This window comes from Ursus arctos, unplaced genomic scaffold (assembly GCF_023065955.2).
Source record: "Ursus arctos isolate Adak ecotype North America unplaced genomic scaffold, UrsArc2.0 scaffold_18, whole genome shotgun sequence".
Lineage (NCBI taxonomy): Eukaryota > Metazoa > Chordata > Mammalia > Carnivora > Ursidae > Ursus > Ursus arctos.
In genome coordinates, this window is record NW_026622852.1 from 55,670,703 (window position 1) to 55,686,408 (window position 15,706).

The window sequence follows — 15,706 nt, forward strand, 5'->3', positions numbered from 1 at the left end:
GGTCAGACTCGTGGCCCTGCCAGCCCAGGACGCAGGCCAAGAGCAGCCCTGAGGGACGCCCGGGTGGGCAGGGGCCAGTTCGGTCTCTGATTCCCTACTCAGTGATGCCGTCGCTCCCTGGCCTGTTTGGCCAGAGCAGCACCTGAGACGGTGTCTTTAGGGAGCAGTGGAAGACCCCAGGGAAATGTCCAGTGCACCAAACATGCTTCTTCCTTGCAGGACTCCTCAGAGCGTTTAATATGCTCATTGCATTGTGACTTTCCAACAGAGGGATATAATCTGCAAGATTTATAAGTCCCCACAGCCTTTTTTAGGGGACAGAGGTAGCACTTTTGTGAGACTGTGCTTCCCGGGACACAGCTTGGGGAAAGCTGTTCGACGTGTGGCCATGTGGCTATGGGGCCTCGGCGGCAGCGAGTGGGATCCTGAGGCCCCCCTCCGTCTGCGGCCCAGAGCTTGTCTCTGACCGGGTTCCTTCCTCATCCTAGCTGCAAGTGTCACCCGCTGGGCTCCCAGGAGGACCAGTGCCACCCCAAGACCGGGCAGTGCCCCTGTCGCCCGGGGGTTGAGGGCCAGGCCTGTGACAGATGCCAGCTGGGCTTCTTCGGCTTCTCCATCAAGGGCTGCCGGGGTGAGGAGGCCAGGTGCTTCCCGGGTCCTGGAGGGTGGGGCCTCAGGTTTCCGAGCCACGGGGACACCAGCCATGTGGCAGAGAAGGAAAGATCAGCTGCGGGCCTGTCTTCTAAGAGCAGCCTTAGAAATGTGGAGTGAGAGAGCGTAGGGGACCCAAACTCGAGCCCCAGACTCCACTGCTCAATTCCCGTGTGCAGGGGCCATCGAGTCACCTCTCTGGGCCTCAGCGTCCGTATTCACACAGCTGGACTGCCTGGCCATTCCTAGACATGGCTGCTTCTCAGAGCCAGGGGCACTGAAACCAGTCCTTGTCACCTCTGACCTTCTGATGCAGTCCCGCGGGAAGGACCCAGGAGTATAGTTGAGCTGGCCCCGGGGGGTCTGGAGCAGCCAGGTGTGAGGATGCCGGGGACCTGGGGTTTCCGATGGGGGGTGCCATCCACCCCGGTTCCCTCAGCCTGCAGGTGCTCCCCGTTGGGCGCCGCCTCGGCCCAGTGCCACAAGAACGGCACGTGTGTGTGCAAGCCCGGCTTCATGGGCTACAAGTGTGACCGCTGTCAGGACAACTTCTTCCTCACGGCCGGCGGCACACGCTGTCAGGAGTGCCCGTCCTGCTACGCCCTGGTGAAGGAGGAGGTGAGCCCGCCCTACCTCCCATCACTTCACACACACACACCCCAAGCACTCATGTTCTGTGCTGGGCACCGGGAAATGTCATTCACCCCCAGCTCTCAGGCCTTCTGGGACCACTGGTCACCTTCTGCCTGTGCCCACCCAGCCATCGGACCGAGGCCAGCCCCACTCCATCCTCACCTCTGCCGGTCCCTGGCTCCTGAGTGGACGGGAGAAAAGTGCCTGGCACCGGCTGTCCTTCCGAGCACCCAGGCCCATGTCTCACACTTTCTCAAGTTCAGTGGGGATGAGACCATAGATGGCCCTTTGTGGGGAGGGTCAGGAGGAGGGCCATGCCCGTTCTGGGGCACAAGTGGAATTTTGAGCAGGTTGCTGGTGTGGTGCAGGGATGAGGAGCTTGAGCTCTGGGGTTCCCCTCCCCAGCCCCATTCGTTGTCCCCATTAGCTTTTGGTCAGTTTCGGTGTCTGTCTCCTATTCCACAGTGGACACAGGCCTGCAACCCCTTCCCTGAGACTGGGGGTGGGGCGGAGGCCAGCCTTCAGAGTGATGGTACTCTAGAAAGATACAATGATGGGCGCTGAGCATAAGCTGCCCCCCAGCAGTGCCTAGGCCAGTCCCTGCAGTCAAACACAGTGACGTATCTGTGGGAAAACAGGCAGATAGTCACACCAAACAAATAAATAAGGGCCACAAACAGCCTTGTTCAGAACAGCTTTGCTTCCCAATGAGCTTAGAATTTTTTTTTAACCTGGATTTTGCCATCATATAAGGAATGGAAAGCCTTGTGGTTTTTCAGAGCATTCTGGACTTTTAGAATCGAAGAGAGGGCTTGGGACCTGCGACCCCTGGCCCTTAGGGTGGTTACAGGGCGAATGTGAGCTGGCGTGTGGCCGACGGGCGCTAGTGGCTGGCTCCTAGCACATGCTCCGTAAATGCAGTTCCCGTTTGTGTGGTTAGAAGAGCAGTGCAAGGAGACATTGCACGGCACGCTCGCTCGGCCAGCAGGCACCCAGGTGCGCCTGCTCTGTGGCAATATAGCAGGACAGACAGATCCTCCTGGGGCTTCCCTGCGCATCCCTCTCTAAGTGGAGCAGAGAAGTGGTTGGCTGAATGGCAGCAGGTGCTGTGGGTGTGAGACGGGAAGGGACCGCTAGGAGGAAGGGGTGGGCAAGGCAGGTTCTCGAAGGTCTGCTGCGTCCTCAGCTTTGACGCCCAGGATGAGATGGGAGAAGGGAACTGTTGGGGAGGAAAGGCCAGGCAGAAGCCAGAGGGAGGTGTCCAGACAGGACTTCCAGGCCACCAGCCTCATGCACCCTTCTTCTCCTGATTCCTCCAGGCCGCCAAGCTGAAGGCCAGGCTGACCCTGATGGAGGGGTGGCTGCAGGGGTCTGACTGTGGCCAGCCCTGGGGCCCACTGCACATTCTACAGGGAGAGGCCCCACGGGGGGACATCTACCAGGGCCACCACCTGCTGCAAGGTACAGTGAGAGAACAGAGCGGGAGGCAGCGGGAGGGCTGGCTGGTCAGACACGTCCCTGGGAGCCCTTTGGTCTGCTCTCAGGATGCTTCGAAGGCTCTTGGCTCAGTCCTAAGAAGAAGTCACTTTCTGGGAGAGACTGTCTGACCTCCCCAACTACGTGGGCCCCTCCCTTGACAGTCTTGTCTCTCCCTGAATCTTTCTTTCAATGTCCCCAACCTAGTTGTACTTTGTAACCTTGTTAATATTAGTCTCTGACGATGGCATCTAGCCCCATGCCCCACCGAGACTGTCAGCTCCGTGAGGACAGGGGCTGGGTTCACTCGTGAGACCAATAATCATTGAGGTGCTGTCCCTGGTGCTGAACAGGTGACATTTCTACCGTCTTGACTATAGGCCATTTTCCTCACTCCCCAGCATAGAAAATAAATGCGTGAATGAAAAAAAAAAAGTTGTTATTAGAGCCAGGTGGAATCTGGCCTTGGGACACTGCAATTTAGGGACGCTTGAAAGTGAATTGATTCTTCTCTGTAATTTCATGTTCATAAGCACCTATGCTCATTTAGCAGCCAGACATAGGTAAGCTGAGCACCTGTTAGCAACATCATTATCAGACTAGGGAACCTCCAGATGTTCTGTGTTAAAAGGCCCATACTAGGGGCACCTGGGTGGCTCAGTTGGTTAAACTGAGGTCATGATCCCGGAGTCCCAGGATCGAGTCCCACATCAGGCTCCCCGCTCAGCAAGGCATCTGCTTCTCCCTCTGACCCTCCCCTCTCTCATGTTCGTTCTCTGTCTCTTAAATAAATAAATAAACAAACAAATAAATAAATAAATAAAATCTTCAGAGAAAAAAGAAGTCCATACCGAGCCACACTGCGGATCGCAGAGCTGACTCGAGGCGGGGGTGTCTCTGCAGTCTCAGATTTGGGAATTGCTTGTTGCAGCCCTAGCAGGTCTGGATTCCTTCCAGTCCTCCGACTGTGGCCTGCTTCCTGTGTGGGAGGCCTTGGGCTGTGATTGGCCTTTTCTGGGCCTCAGCCTTCGCACCTGTAAGATGGCGAGGCTCTTCCCTTGGGATTGACTGGTGGTGGTGCTCAGGTCTGGTGATGGAGCTCAGCTGTGCCCAGGCAGAGTGCAGGGCACAGATGGGGGGCCCCGAGGGTGGTGCTTGACTGTGAAATCTCAGTTGCTCTGTGACCCCTGGACTTTGTGGGCCTCATGCAGGAGCCCGGGAGGCCTTCCTGGAGCAGGTGACAGGCCTCGAGGGTGCGGTGAAGGCTGCCCGGGAACAGCTGCGGGTGCTGGGCAGGAGTGCCCGCTGTGCCCAGACCCGGGCAGAGAAGACGTGCTTCCAGCTGGCAGAGCTCGACACAGTGCTAGAGTCCTCGGAAGAAGAGATTCTGCAGGCGGCCATCATCCTCAAATCGCTGGTACCCCAGGGGCCCCTCCCCACCACCCGTCCTGGGCTCATCTGGTGATCTATCTGGTGGCCCGGGGTGTGCCTCTTTGGAGAGGCTGTTTCCTCATCTGCAGAGTGGGGGTCACACAGTGCCCCTTGTGCTGACTCAGTGGGATCATGTCTACATAGAACAAGGCATGTTCCCAGTGGACGGCGAATGACCATTGGATGAGTGGGGGGGGGGGCATTGCTGTCGCTTCCATGTTCTGGGGCTCTGCTCACTGAGCACTGACTTTGAGGCTTTATACAGCATTTATAAAATAACTGGCACGTCTGGTTCTCCCAGTAATTTAACCAAACGAGGCCCTTGCCCTTCAGGGATGGCCAGCGGTTTCTGCTCTCTCCCTGTCTTCTCTAAAGGCGATTCCTCAGGAAGGGCCCAGCCAGCCCACCACCTGGAGCCACCTGGCCACAGAAGCCCGTGCCCTCGCCAGGAGGTGAGACCCCACCCGGGGAGCCTGGTGAGGTCCCACCCGCACCGTCATGAAGGGAGCCCAGCCCTTTTCCAGGGGGGCTCTGGGGTCAGGGTCAGCCTCACAGGTGTCCCCCTGCCCAGATTCAGACCCAGGCTGTCCTGCCCGCCCTTTGCTGTGATGATGGGTTTATTAGAGTGACCATATCATTATTGTCCAAACTGAGACTTTATGTGTGATAAAAAGGCCTGTGGATCATTTTGCCAAGACAGCAGGCATAAGCTCTATGTAACGGGAACAGAAGCATGGGCCCCTTCCCATCAGCCTTTGATGTGTGTCAGGCAGAGGGAGGGGAGGAGCCTGGCCCTCGGGGCTGGACTCTGTTTGGGATGGTGGGAGGCCCACGTGGTGGGAGGTGTGGGTTCGGGCACAGGCCCCTTTCTGTGTGAGCTGTTGGTAATGGTCAGGTTGGCATTTCCATACAGCCACAGGGATACCACTGCCAAGATCGAGGCCACTGCTCGGAGGGCCCTGGTTGCCTCCAACACCAGTTACGCGCTTCTCTGGAGTTTGGTGGAGGGCAGAGTGGCCTTGGAGGCCCAGCGGGAACTAGAGGACAGGTGAGGCCTCCCAGGTTTGGTAAGAGCTTGAATTGGCCTGCTGCAGCTGACTGGGCCTGGCCAGAGGCCACTGGTTCCAGAACAGGCTTCCTTCCCGAGTCCTGATGGTCTTTGGGTGGGGTTGTGGGGGGGTTGTTTGAGGTCTTGGGCCCACTGGGTGGTGAGTTACAGGAACCCACTTATGCCTGGGGGTGCAGCTCAGCCTCTGGAGAGAAGGGACGAGGGCCTGAACCAGGAGGGTCCAGAACAGCACCTCCCTCTCTCACCCCTGCAGCATCTCCCAGCCCCACCCCAGACTCCCCCAAACAGCTCCTCTCAGGCACCAGCTTCCTGCTTGGCCTCTGCTTCTCTGCTCTGGGTGACCCTCTTATATTCTCCATAGCCAAAGTGTCAGGAGAGACCCAGCAAGGTCTCAAAAGTCCCAAGGTGACTTCCTAGATGAAAGAATCTAATTAGCCCGCCTCCAATCAGGTGGCCAGCCCCCAGCCAACTGGCGTTGGTGGGGTGAGGTCACATGACCCACTCCCGGGACGGGTGGGGGCAGGGGCTCTCTGAGAAGTGGGGAGAGATGAGAGATGGCCAGAGGTCCCTGCCCCAGCAGTGCCCTCCGGAGCTGGGCGGGGAGGGTGCAATCCACAGGACGGGACAGGGAACTGTTCTAGGCAGTTGACTACAGCCCCTCAGAGCTAAAGGGGCCCCAGAGTGATCACACAGCCCAGGGCTCTCCGTTTATATGGAGAGCGGCATGCCCAAGATCACCCAAGGGCACAGCGGAGCCAAGACCAGAGCCTGGGCTTCCGTCCTTTCTCCAGCACCAGGCACTTTCCGCTTAGTGATTCAGCCAGAGGCTCCCAACATTTGCAAAACAGATGGCTGTCGGGTGGAAAGCAAGGGCAGCCCCTTCAGAAGAGAGTGCTTGAGCGGAATGAATGCCGCTACTGCCTCTTCCATTCATCCCAACGCTGCCGAGTAGCGGCCAGTTTCCAAGGCCAGCTGCTGGGCGCCCACCCTGAAGAGGGCTCTGGTGGGGGACGCGGGGGGACAGCCGTGGGGAAGCGTCGCCCAGTGTCCTGCTCCCGAGAGCCACCTCTGCTGTCTCCTCTCAGGTACCAGGAGGTCCAGGCGGCCCAGAAGGCGCTGGGCACAGCTGTGGCAGAGGCTCTGCCCGAAGCGGAGAGGGCGCTGGCCGCCATGCAGCGAGTCGATGCAGACGCTGCCCTGCGCCTGGCCTCGCTGGCCGCCCCTGCAGCACTGGTCAGCCCGGCCGGCCGGCCCTGCAGCGCGGCATGGGGCGGGGGCGGGGGAAGGCGGCAGCGGGGAGACCAGTGCGGCCCAGCTCAGGCAGATGATGTGGCTTATTTTTAACTAGATTGCAGTTGATTAAAACGAGATAATCCACCGCCGTGGCTTGGCAGAGCGCCTGCCTGGCACAGAGTGAGCCCTTGGCCGGGCTTTGTTGTTGGTCGCGATAATAATAGTGAGGCCAGGCGTCTTCTCCGCAGCGGCATTAGCAAAGGCACCAGACAGACGTGGGATCAGATCCCAGCTCCGCCGGCCACTCCAGATCTGTGACCTTGGCCGAGGACTTCCCCCCCAACAAGCTTCACTTAGGTCCTCTGTCAGAGCTCGCCCATTAGGTTGTGCTAAGGCTGTGTCCACGCGGGCCGGGAGAGGATTCCCTTGTCGGCCCCCCGGATAAATCAGCGTGGTCATGTCTGCCCAGGAATCCTGAAATCCCGGAACTCAGAAACCGGACTTTAAGGAAGAGACTAAGCTTCTGCAAATACATTTGGGGTAAAACCTGACCGGCCCGAAGCCACTTATTTGGGGTCTGTGCTTGCCCCCACCCCGAACGCGAAGAGTCCTGTGCAGGTGTTAACAGGCCTGACCCTGAGCGCGGCCCCAGATGCCGCCAAAGGTGCCAGATGATGTACAGGGCCTGCACTGTTCTGCTTCTCTCAAGTCAGGGAAATTCTGAATGTGGAAGTCCATCCGACCCCAGGGTTTCTGCTGAGGTTGAGGACCTAGGGAAGGAAATGCAGGTCAGGGAGGCCTCACTTCTAGTAACTGGTAGAGCTGGAATAGAGACAGATTCCCCCACCTGGCATCCCCCGCCCTGGCCCCTCAGCCCCCGCCATTGCCGCCCCCAGGGCACCTTTCACCCGCTAGAGGATTTGCCCCTCCAGCCTTCCTGCCAGGCCCTGCCTGAGCCCACCGTCTCCCTGCAGCCTCAGAAGTCCCAGGCCAGGGCCCTGAGCCTGAAGGTGCAGGCCCTGGAAAAGATGGTCGCATCCAGAGAGCACAAGGCCACTGACGCTGCCCGGGCCCTCCAGGCCACTGCCCAGGCCATGCTGCACAAGACCGAGCCCCTCACGCAGGTGGGCTCCTGTCCTTTGAGGCAGGCACCTGGGGGGTGGGGGGTGCTGTCCTTGGGTGGGAGGGGGGTTGTAGAGGAGAGGGAACGGCAAAGACTGGAAATAGTTCTTCCCATCCGTCCAGTGTCTCCCGCCTGCAGCACCCCCCGCCCAGCCTTCCTCTTCTCTCTCCAGCTACGCCAGGAGGCCAGAGCCGCCCTGACCCGGGCTTCCTCCTCCGTCCAGGCTGCCACAGTGACTGTCACGGGAGCCAGGACCCTGCTGGCCGACCTGGAAGGTACACAGGCCTTGCTAAGCCCAAGGCTTCTTGACGCACAAATGCCCGTGACAGCCATCCATACTCCGCCTCAGCCAGGCCAGCTTGGCCCTGGGGACAAGAAGGGGACAGAAGTCCAGATGTGGGGGCATAAGCCGAGAAGCCCTTTCCCCACCCCCCACCCCCAGCCAGGACCTCTCCCACAGCCGCTTCTCTCCGTCACACACCACTCACGGGTGTCTCGCCCACGTGGCTGTCAGTCATCGGACCATATGCACAACCCGTCAAGGGGAGATGGGAAGAGAATCTGATGCCCTCGGCCGTCCATCCTTGGTCTAGTCTGTTCTGACGGGGGTCCTGTCACCTGGTACAAAGGGCTGCCACGCTCCAGGGTTCAGCTGGGGCCACAGGGAGGGAGACAGACTTCTCTTTAGAAAGGGGTGTGGGTTGATGCCAGTCCAGGTCTCCTTGACTTTAGGAAAATGAGGCTAAGCGGTCCCATTTTATAGATGTGTAGACCAAGGAAAGGGATTGGTAACTATCCCTGAGTCAGAGGTGCACTGAATAGAAACCGTCCAGTGTTCGGATTCTCCAGCTCCGTGTCCCCCCTAGAACAGGCTTCGGTGATGTCCTCTTTGCTCCAGACAGAAGCCCCCTCACCCCCTATCTGTGGCTCTGCACCAGTGACCCGGGCAGGGCAGGAACACAGGCAGCCCCAGAGGCCCCTTGGGGTCTCACTCAGGCCAGAAGTGAGGCTCTGCGGTCCCCTCGGCTCCGGGGCTTTCCTCCCCGACTCCATCCACTGCCGCTGAGAGACGTGGCTCTGGCCTCGGACCCCTGCCCTCTGGGGCAGAGGGCGAGCTGGTCAGCACTTCCTGTTCTCTGGGTTTCTCTGCAGTCGGAAGGCCTGGCCACCCACCAACCAGGGGGCTTCCGATGGGAAGGTGTGGCCACGAGCACTTGTCTCTGAGTCGTGTTTAGGAGAATGTAAATTCTGTGATACTAGCGGTAGAATATTAGGACTTTAGAACATTAAAGTTGTCAGGGTTGCTAAAGCCGTTTGCTGCAACCCCCTCACCGGGCAGGGGCTCTCGCACTTCTGCTTCCCTACCTCCAGCAACGGGTGCTCACTAGCTCACAGGGTACTGCCTTCTCGCCATTGGATGTGTGGCGTGGAAATTTGCCTTCCTGGTGCAGTACCGTGGTCCACACAAGGACTCGTCTCAAACCGCTAACCCCAGGCTTTTTTCCCCAATCCTACCCCTTTTCAGAGACACCCTCTCTCACCACCAGTCCGTCTGTGCTCAGTGTGTATTCAAAATGAAAGGAAAATTCACTGAGCGAATATGGATCAGCTTTCCCCAGGGTGTGGCCCTGGGGCTCTTAGCCCAAGACATGCTCTGCCACGAGTTGTGTTTGTATTCAGATAAGTTTAGGAAATGTCGCTACTATAGTGCCCTCTTGAAGCCATACGGTGCATGCCTTACAATAGTAAAGGTCCTGAGAAGTCCTGCAATGAAGAAACCTGGTTCTCTTTATTTAAGCTTGACGTTTCCTCATGATGTTTAGTAATACCCCATCGAGTTCGGACTCTGTGCATTTTAAGAAACACCAGTTTTGTGTACAGGAAACAAAGTAGATCTAATTTCCCGATTATCTTCTTTGAAAATTACGTGACATTCTGCCTTAGAAGGCTTGATTCATTTTAAAACGTGACTATCATTAGTACTCCTGATTTCCCTTAGAATTTTCTCTGGACTCTCCTCTTTACAGAGGAAAGCTACTTCTTATTAGGTAATAAAACCTATGCAAATCATAATACTTCCCTTTTTGTCTTGGCTGCTAGGAAGCTCAGAGGTAAATAGAGCATTCAGTGCCTGCAATATCACTATCCTAATTTTCTGGCATGTCCCACTCCTCTTCTGCCCTTCCTCATCCCCAGTTGCATATGGCCCTTGGTGTTTCAGTTTAATGGTCCAGTTGTTGACCTACTTATCACTATAAGCTGCCTCAAAGCCCTTTTAGAAATAGGGGTATATATACAGAAACAGAGCTGGATGGATTTGCTGGGCACCGTGCTGTGGCTCCCCTTCCATTCCCACCCCTGGCCCAGGCATTGGCCAACCACGCAATCTTGCGATTGGAGTCAACACCATAATATAATATGAATCTTTAAATTCACTGAACAGTATGTCTTGTGCGTTACCTGTTTCCCAGACAAGCTTCAGAAGGTTACACTTAGATCTCCTGCCTCCAGAATCCCCTCTCACGTTGTCTGCGGGCCTGAGGCAGTGACTGACCGCCTGGCAGGCTTTGAGGGGTGAGCCCGCCCTGCTGACGCAGCCTCTCCTGGGTTTGCAGAAATGAAGCGGCAGTTTCCTCGGCCCAGGGACCAGGCCACGGTGGGGAGGAAGGCAGGCATCGTCAGCGGCAGGCTCCTCGCAGACGTGACGAAGAAGACCAAGCAGGCGGAGAGGATGCTGGGGAACGCAGCGTCTGTCTCCTCCAGTGCCCGGAAGAAGGGCAGGGAAGCCGAGATGCTGGCCAAGGACAGTGCTAAGGTCAGGGCCACCGGTGTGACAGCAGTGACGTCCCCGCCTTCTGGGCCCGGGGGAGGACTGTCCTAGAAGAACTGCCCCTTCTGTAGGTGAATCGTGGTCCCTACAGATCTGCCCCCTTCTGTGTAGACCATGCTGAATGGTCCACACTTACTGAGGGCTCAGGGAGCCCCAGGCTCGGAGCCCTGGAGCGCCATGCAAGTGACCCTGTTGATTCCTCAAGAAATTGGTGTCACTTATCACTGGTGTCACAGGGGAGGACCCCGAGGACCAGCCCAGTTTAGTGACTTGAGTCACGTAACCAGGACTCTCACCTAGGTCTGTTTGGCTTTACCCCCCCAAACTTCTAGGCTCTTGTTTTTTAACTGGGGCCAAAGTCTAATCCATGTGCGTCTCTCCAGCCCCGCCGGCTCTGTGTATCTAGCCAGCGTCTGGTCCGTGTCTGTGGAATGAATGAATGAGTCGGGGCTCAAATTGTTGTCTGCTTGGCATTATGGCCGTCAGCGCTCTTTACCTCTGAAAAGACTCAGTCCATTCATCCCCTTCTCCCTCCACTGCTGCCCACCCCCCAGCTTGCCAAGGCCTTGCTCGGGAAGGGCAAGCAGGAGCACCGCCGGGCAGGCCGGCTCTCCAGCCAGACGCGGGCGACGCTCCGACAGGCCTCCCGGGAGGTGCTGGCCTCACAAGCCCGCAGACAGGAGCTGGGGAAAGCTGAGCAGGTATGCATGCCAAGCCCCCGCCCATGACTCCTGGCCCCCGAGCCAGCAGGGAGCCGTTCAAGCTTTCCCTCCTCCAGATGGGTGCTGGGCTGAATGCCCTGGAGTGGCAGATCCGGGAATCACGCACCTCCCTGGAGAAGGACATCCAGGCCTTGTTGGAGCTGCTCGCCGGGCTGGGTAAGGAGACCCCTGGGTCCCTGGGGGACCCCCAGGAGCTTCTGTGAGGCCCAGTTCTAGAGAAGGTTTCCTCCTCGCCCCCAGCCACAAGCATTTGTAATAGCCCCAGGCCCCGTGCGAGGTGGGGCTGGTGTCCCAAAGCGAGTCACTGTGTGCCTTCTGGGGCCACCAGTCCGGCGCGGAGAGAGAGACAGGGAAATCTCAGCAGACAGAACACCTGCGGGGACCACAGGAGCAGATGGGCCCTGAGCGGTTGAGAGTTTCAGAGCAGGAGAGGGGATGTCACAGAAGCAAGGATGGCATCGAGAATCAGGTGCTGGTTTGGAATCAGGCCACGATTTAAGTCTGGTGCTTTCTCTTCCTTGGCTGTGAGACCTTGGGAAAACCACTCTGCCTCTCTGAGCCTCAGTTCCCTCATCTGTAAAATGGGAGTAAACACTGGTGTAATTTAGAAAGTGCTCACCACGCTGCATGGTGGGAGTCCGTGAACAGCGGCCCTCAGGGAGGAGGAAGGATGGAGACGTTTCAGATGAAGGGGCGAGCACCCAGCAGGGCCTGAGGCCTCGGAGCGCGGTGGGGGGAGAGTAGGCATGCATTTTTAAAAATCGTGGTAAAATACTCATAATACAGAATTGGCCATTTTACCCATCTTTAAGCATACTCTTGAGTGGCATTAAGTGCATTCACATTGTTGGCAGCCGTCCCCACCATCCGTCTCTAGAGCCTTCTCATTTTCCCAAACTGAAACACCACAGCCATTGGACGTGAACTCCCTACTGCCCCAGCCCCTGGCACCACCATCTTCTCTTCGATCTCTGTGAACTTGACCCTCCTGGGCCTCACGTCAGTGGACTCACACCCAGTATCCGTCCTTCTATGACTGTCTGCCACTTAGTGTCACGTCCTCAGGGTCACCTTCCATAACAGCACACATTTTCCCTTATTATTAATAAGGGGAAGAGTCGCCACGTTCCGCCTTGTGTCCGCACGCCAGGCCCACGCCAAGCTACGCGTGCACATGTTCTAGAATTCTCTGCTCTGGAGGCAAGGACCTGGATTCTCTTGCCATTTTGCAGACAGGCAGTCTGAGGCAGAGAGAGTTTAAATGATGTGCCCGGGGCCCCATGGCCAGTCCGTGGGGAAGTTGAGGTTCACACGCAGGTCTAGCAGATGCGGGGTGCCCACTGGTAGCCGCTGGTCTGTACCCGACGTCAGGGACTCAGAGCGCTGGCCACAGTGCCTGGCACGGAGCAGGCGCTCTGCGAGGGTAAACTGCTGTGGCTGTGGCTGTCATTTATTCATGTGTGCCCGTGCTGCACTTGACTCGGGGGTGCAGGCGTGAACCGCACCCCGCGGGACCCTGCCTGGGAGCCCCCGCTGGGCAGGTGGAGTGTGGCTGCAACCTGAACCTGAGTCTCCTCGAAGCCCAGGCAGTTTTGACTTTGCTGTGGCTGGAGGTCTTTGCTGGGAGCGGGATCTGCCCAGGCCAGCAGGGCTCAGCTCCCCGATGCCTTTTCCTGCTCACCTCCCCCGCCCTCAGCTCCTGCCACTGCCTGCCCTCCAACCCCCACCTTCGTTGCCGAGGAAATTTGGGGCTCGGGGGAGCCCTGCGCACAGTGGGGTCCTGTGGGATTAGAAGCCATTTTGAGCTTACTTCCCCATCCCCACTGTTCTCCCACCTGGCTGAACCTCGTCTTCCTGTTGAATGTCACCCTTAAATGACAAGGTGACAAAGGCCAGGTGGGGGTGACAGCCCGGGGATTCCATGCCACCGCCACCACCACCACCAAGTTCTCATGTGAGCACTGGGCCCCACCTCCTTGTTTTACCCTTGGAGAGGCTTTGGGAAGTACTTAACTCCAAGAAATGGAGTTAACCGGTGCTGGGCCAGGACGAGACCCCCGCTGCCTGCTTACCGGGGCCCGCAGCCCTTCCTGCCCCATCTGCTTCCCCAGCCCTCATTCTCATGCCAGAGATGCTTCTTTTTACCCCAGTGGCCGTCCGCCTCTTGGCACAGGGGGTGTCTGTAAGCATGTGCTCTCGGCGGATCAGCACGTTTGTGGGAGCCTGCAGGAGTCATGGGGACCGTGTGTGCACACATGGCTTTAGGAAATGGGCTCAGGACCTACACAAGGTGTTCTTTTTTTTTTTTTTTTTTTGAAGATTTTATTTATTTGATAGAGAGTACACAAATGGGGGGAGCAGGAGAGGGAGAAGCAGGCTCCCCGCTGAGCACGGAGCCTGATGTGGGGCTCGATCCCAGGACCCTGAGATCATGACCTGAGCCAAAGGCAGGCGCTTAACTGAGGCGTCCCCAGGGCGTTCTTTTTATCAATAACAATAATACCAACAACAAAAATGAACAGTTGCCCACTGCTGCCTAGGGGGAAAGTTTCAGAGTCTTCATGTGGACCCAGTGGGGTGCCCAGACCAGGCATGCTGCCCTCTCCGTCCCTTGCTTCCATAGTGGATTGTGGGCAGTCAGACTTCTGGAAGGTTTGGGCTGGCAAGGGTCTCAGGGATGGGGGGGTGCTGAACAGACTTCTGGGGCCGGCAGGGGCGCTGGCCAAGGCTGAGGCTGTCCGGGCCCCTCTGCAGGGTCACTGGACACCCATCAAGCCCCAGCCCGGGCCCTGAACAAGACCCAGAGGGCACTGGAGCGCCTGAGGCTGCAACTGAGCCCGCCAGGGACCCTGCAGGGGAAACTGAGGCTGTTGGAGCAGGAGTCCGAGCAGCAGGAGCTGCAGATCCAAAGCTTCGAGAATGACCTCGCCGAGATCCGTGCTGACAAGGAGAACCTGGAGGCCATTCTGCATAGCCTGCCCAAGAGCTGTGCCAGCTGGCAGTGAGGGCCGCCCAGGCCCCCCGCTGTGGCCCTGGCCCGGGGCATGCCCATGCACCCCACAGCTGCACCCCTGCAGGCACACCCACAGAGCCTGCCGCTGTGCACCCACCCCAGGGGAATACCCACCTAGCCTTCCGAGTGCATGGTCACATCCTGTCCATGCCCACCAGCGTGAGTGTACCACACAGTTCACCCAGGCGTGCACTCCCATGCCATGCACAGAAGTGCACGCCCCAGTGTCCTAACACAGGCACACCTTGTGGGGACACGCCGGTGTGCACAGTGCACACGCGTATGCAAGTTTCTCTGCGCGTGTACGCATTACACTCAGTCCCCGCCGGTTCCGGTGCCTCGGCTGCGCCGCACCCCCTCCGGATGCTGGGGGCGGTGTTGTCGCCCTCACGCTTGTTTCGAAGGCAAGGACCCAGGCAGAGCTGGTGCCTGAGAGGCTGAGGAGGGACCACCTGCAGAGATCCGGGGTGGGTTTGGCAAGACAGAGGCCCCAGCCCCAGAGCTGCCCCCTGTCCTGCTGCAGGACATTCCGGGACACCCGCCATCGCCCGCTCTGCACAGCTGAGGGACCAGGCAGGCCAAGAGGTGCCAGGTCCTCAGCAGCGGTCTCGGGGGGTCTCAGCAGGAGAACCTGAGGCCTGGGGACCTCTAGGGCCGTGGTGCAGCCTACTCGGCCCACCAAGGGGATAGCCCACCCCTGCACGGTTATCACTGGCTCCGTGCAATGCTTGGTCTGGGCATCCTGGGAATCACCCGCCCTGGGCCCGGTGCTCCTTTCAGCCTGTGGCCTAAACAGAAAGCTGGGCCTCAAGGGCCTCAGGGGGACTAGGGTCCTGGGGGGAGCTCCTCTTTGGGATCCCATGACCCCAGTCGGCCTTTGACTGATTGACACTGGCCCTGAGGCCCTGTGGCCCTACCTGCCCCTGGGGAGGCCCCTGCTGGGTGTGGGGTCCTGGCTGCCTCTCCAGTCTGTCCTGCTGGGGAGTCCCCCTGTGGCCAGGCCCCCCGCCAGCCTCTGCCCGGGATTCCTGGCATTTCCTCCCGGAGCTCCTCCCTGTTCCCGGGGCCCTCTCTGCGCCAACATCAGGCCCTCAGCACCAGGATCGTGCCTCAGGAGCCCACCACCCCTCCCATGGCTCTTCTTGCCGCAGGCAGGGGGGACAGGCAGGAGCATGGACTGGTTCTGTTTAATGTGAAAATAAAGGACCCCTTTGCTAGCTGGGTGGCATGCCTTTGGTCCTCTCCTGCTGGTTGGCAGCAGGGCCCCGGCTGTCGGTGTAGACTCACTACCCTGGCATGTGGGTGCGCACGCCCAGCACCCGGTGAATGGGTGGAAGATTGTTCAGTGATCCACGTTGGTCCATGTGCAGTAGCAGGAAGGTGGCCAAAGCGGAGCTCACTGGCTTTGCCAGGGTCTTCCCGTGGGGAGGGCTCGGCTGGGGTCCGACGACCACAGGCACCTGCTCTCTTCCCTCCGCTCCAGGGGGTTTGTCAGGCAAAGCCTAGGGGAGCGCGAGGGGCCCTC

General features: G+C 58.6%; 1 protein-coding gene across 1 annotated transcript in view; it reads left to right on the forward strand.

Annotated features, from left to right (window-relative positions):
* The window catches only part of LAMC3 (laminin subunit gamma 3), a 56,792-nt gene extending 41,396 nt beyond the window's left edge, over window positions 1–15,396 (forward strand). Inside the window, exons 16-28 of the mRNA XM_026514199.4 lie at window positions 489–631; window positions 1,091–1,269; window positions 2,604–2,745; window positions 3,972–4,177; window positions 4,567–4,643; window positions 5,105–5,239; window positions 6,346–6,493; window positions 7,468–7,617; window positions 7,789–7,891; window positions 10,232–10,431; window positions 11,001–11,147; window positions 11,225–11,324; window positions 13,923–15,396. Of these exons, the coding sequence (XP_026369984.3) occupies window positions 489–631; window positions 1,091–1,269; window positions 2,604–2,745; window positions 3,972–4,177; window positions 4,567–4,643; window positions 5,105–5,239; window positions 6,346–6,493; window positions 7,468–7,617; window positions 7,789–7,891; window positions 10,232–10,431; window positions 11,001–11,147; window positions 11,225–11,324; window positions 13,923–14,173 (1,981 nt within the window). The 3' untranslated portion in view covers window positions 14,174–15,396. The remainder of the gene's footprint in view (window positions 1–488; window positions 632–1,090; window positions 1,270–2,603; window positions 2,746–3,971; window positions 4,178–4,566; window positions 4,644–5,104; window positions 5,240–6,345; window positions 6,494–7,467; window positions 7,618–7,788; window positions 7,892–10,231; window positions 10,432–11,000; window positions 11,148–11,224; window positions 11,325–13,922) is intronic.
* The last annotated feature ends 310 nt before the right edge of the window (window positions 15,397–15,706 follow it).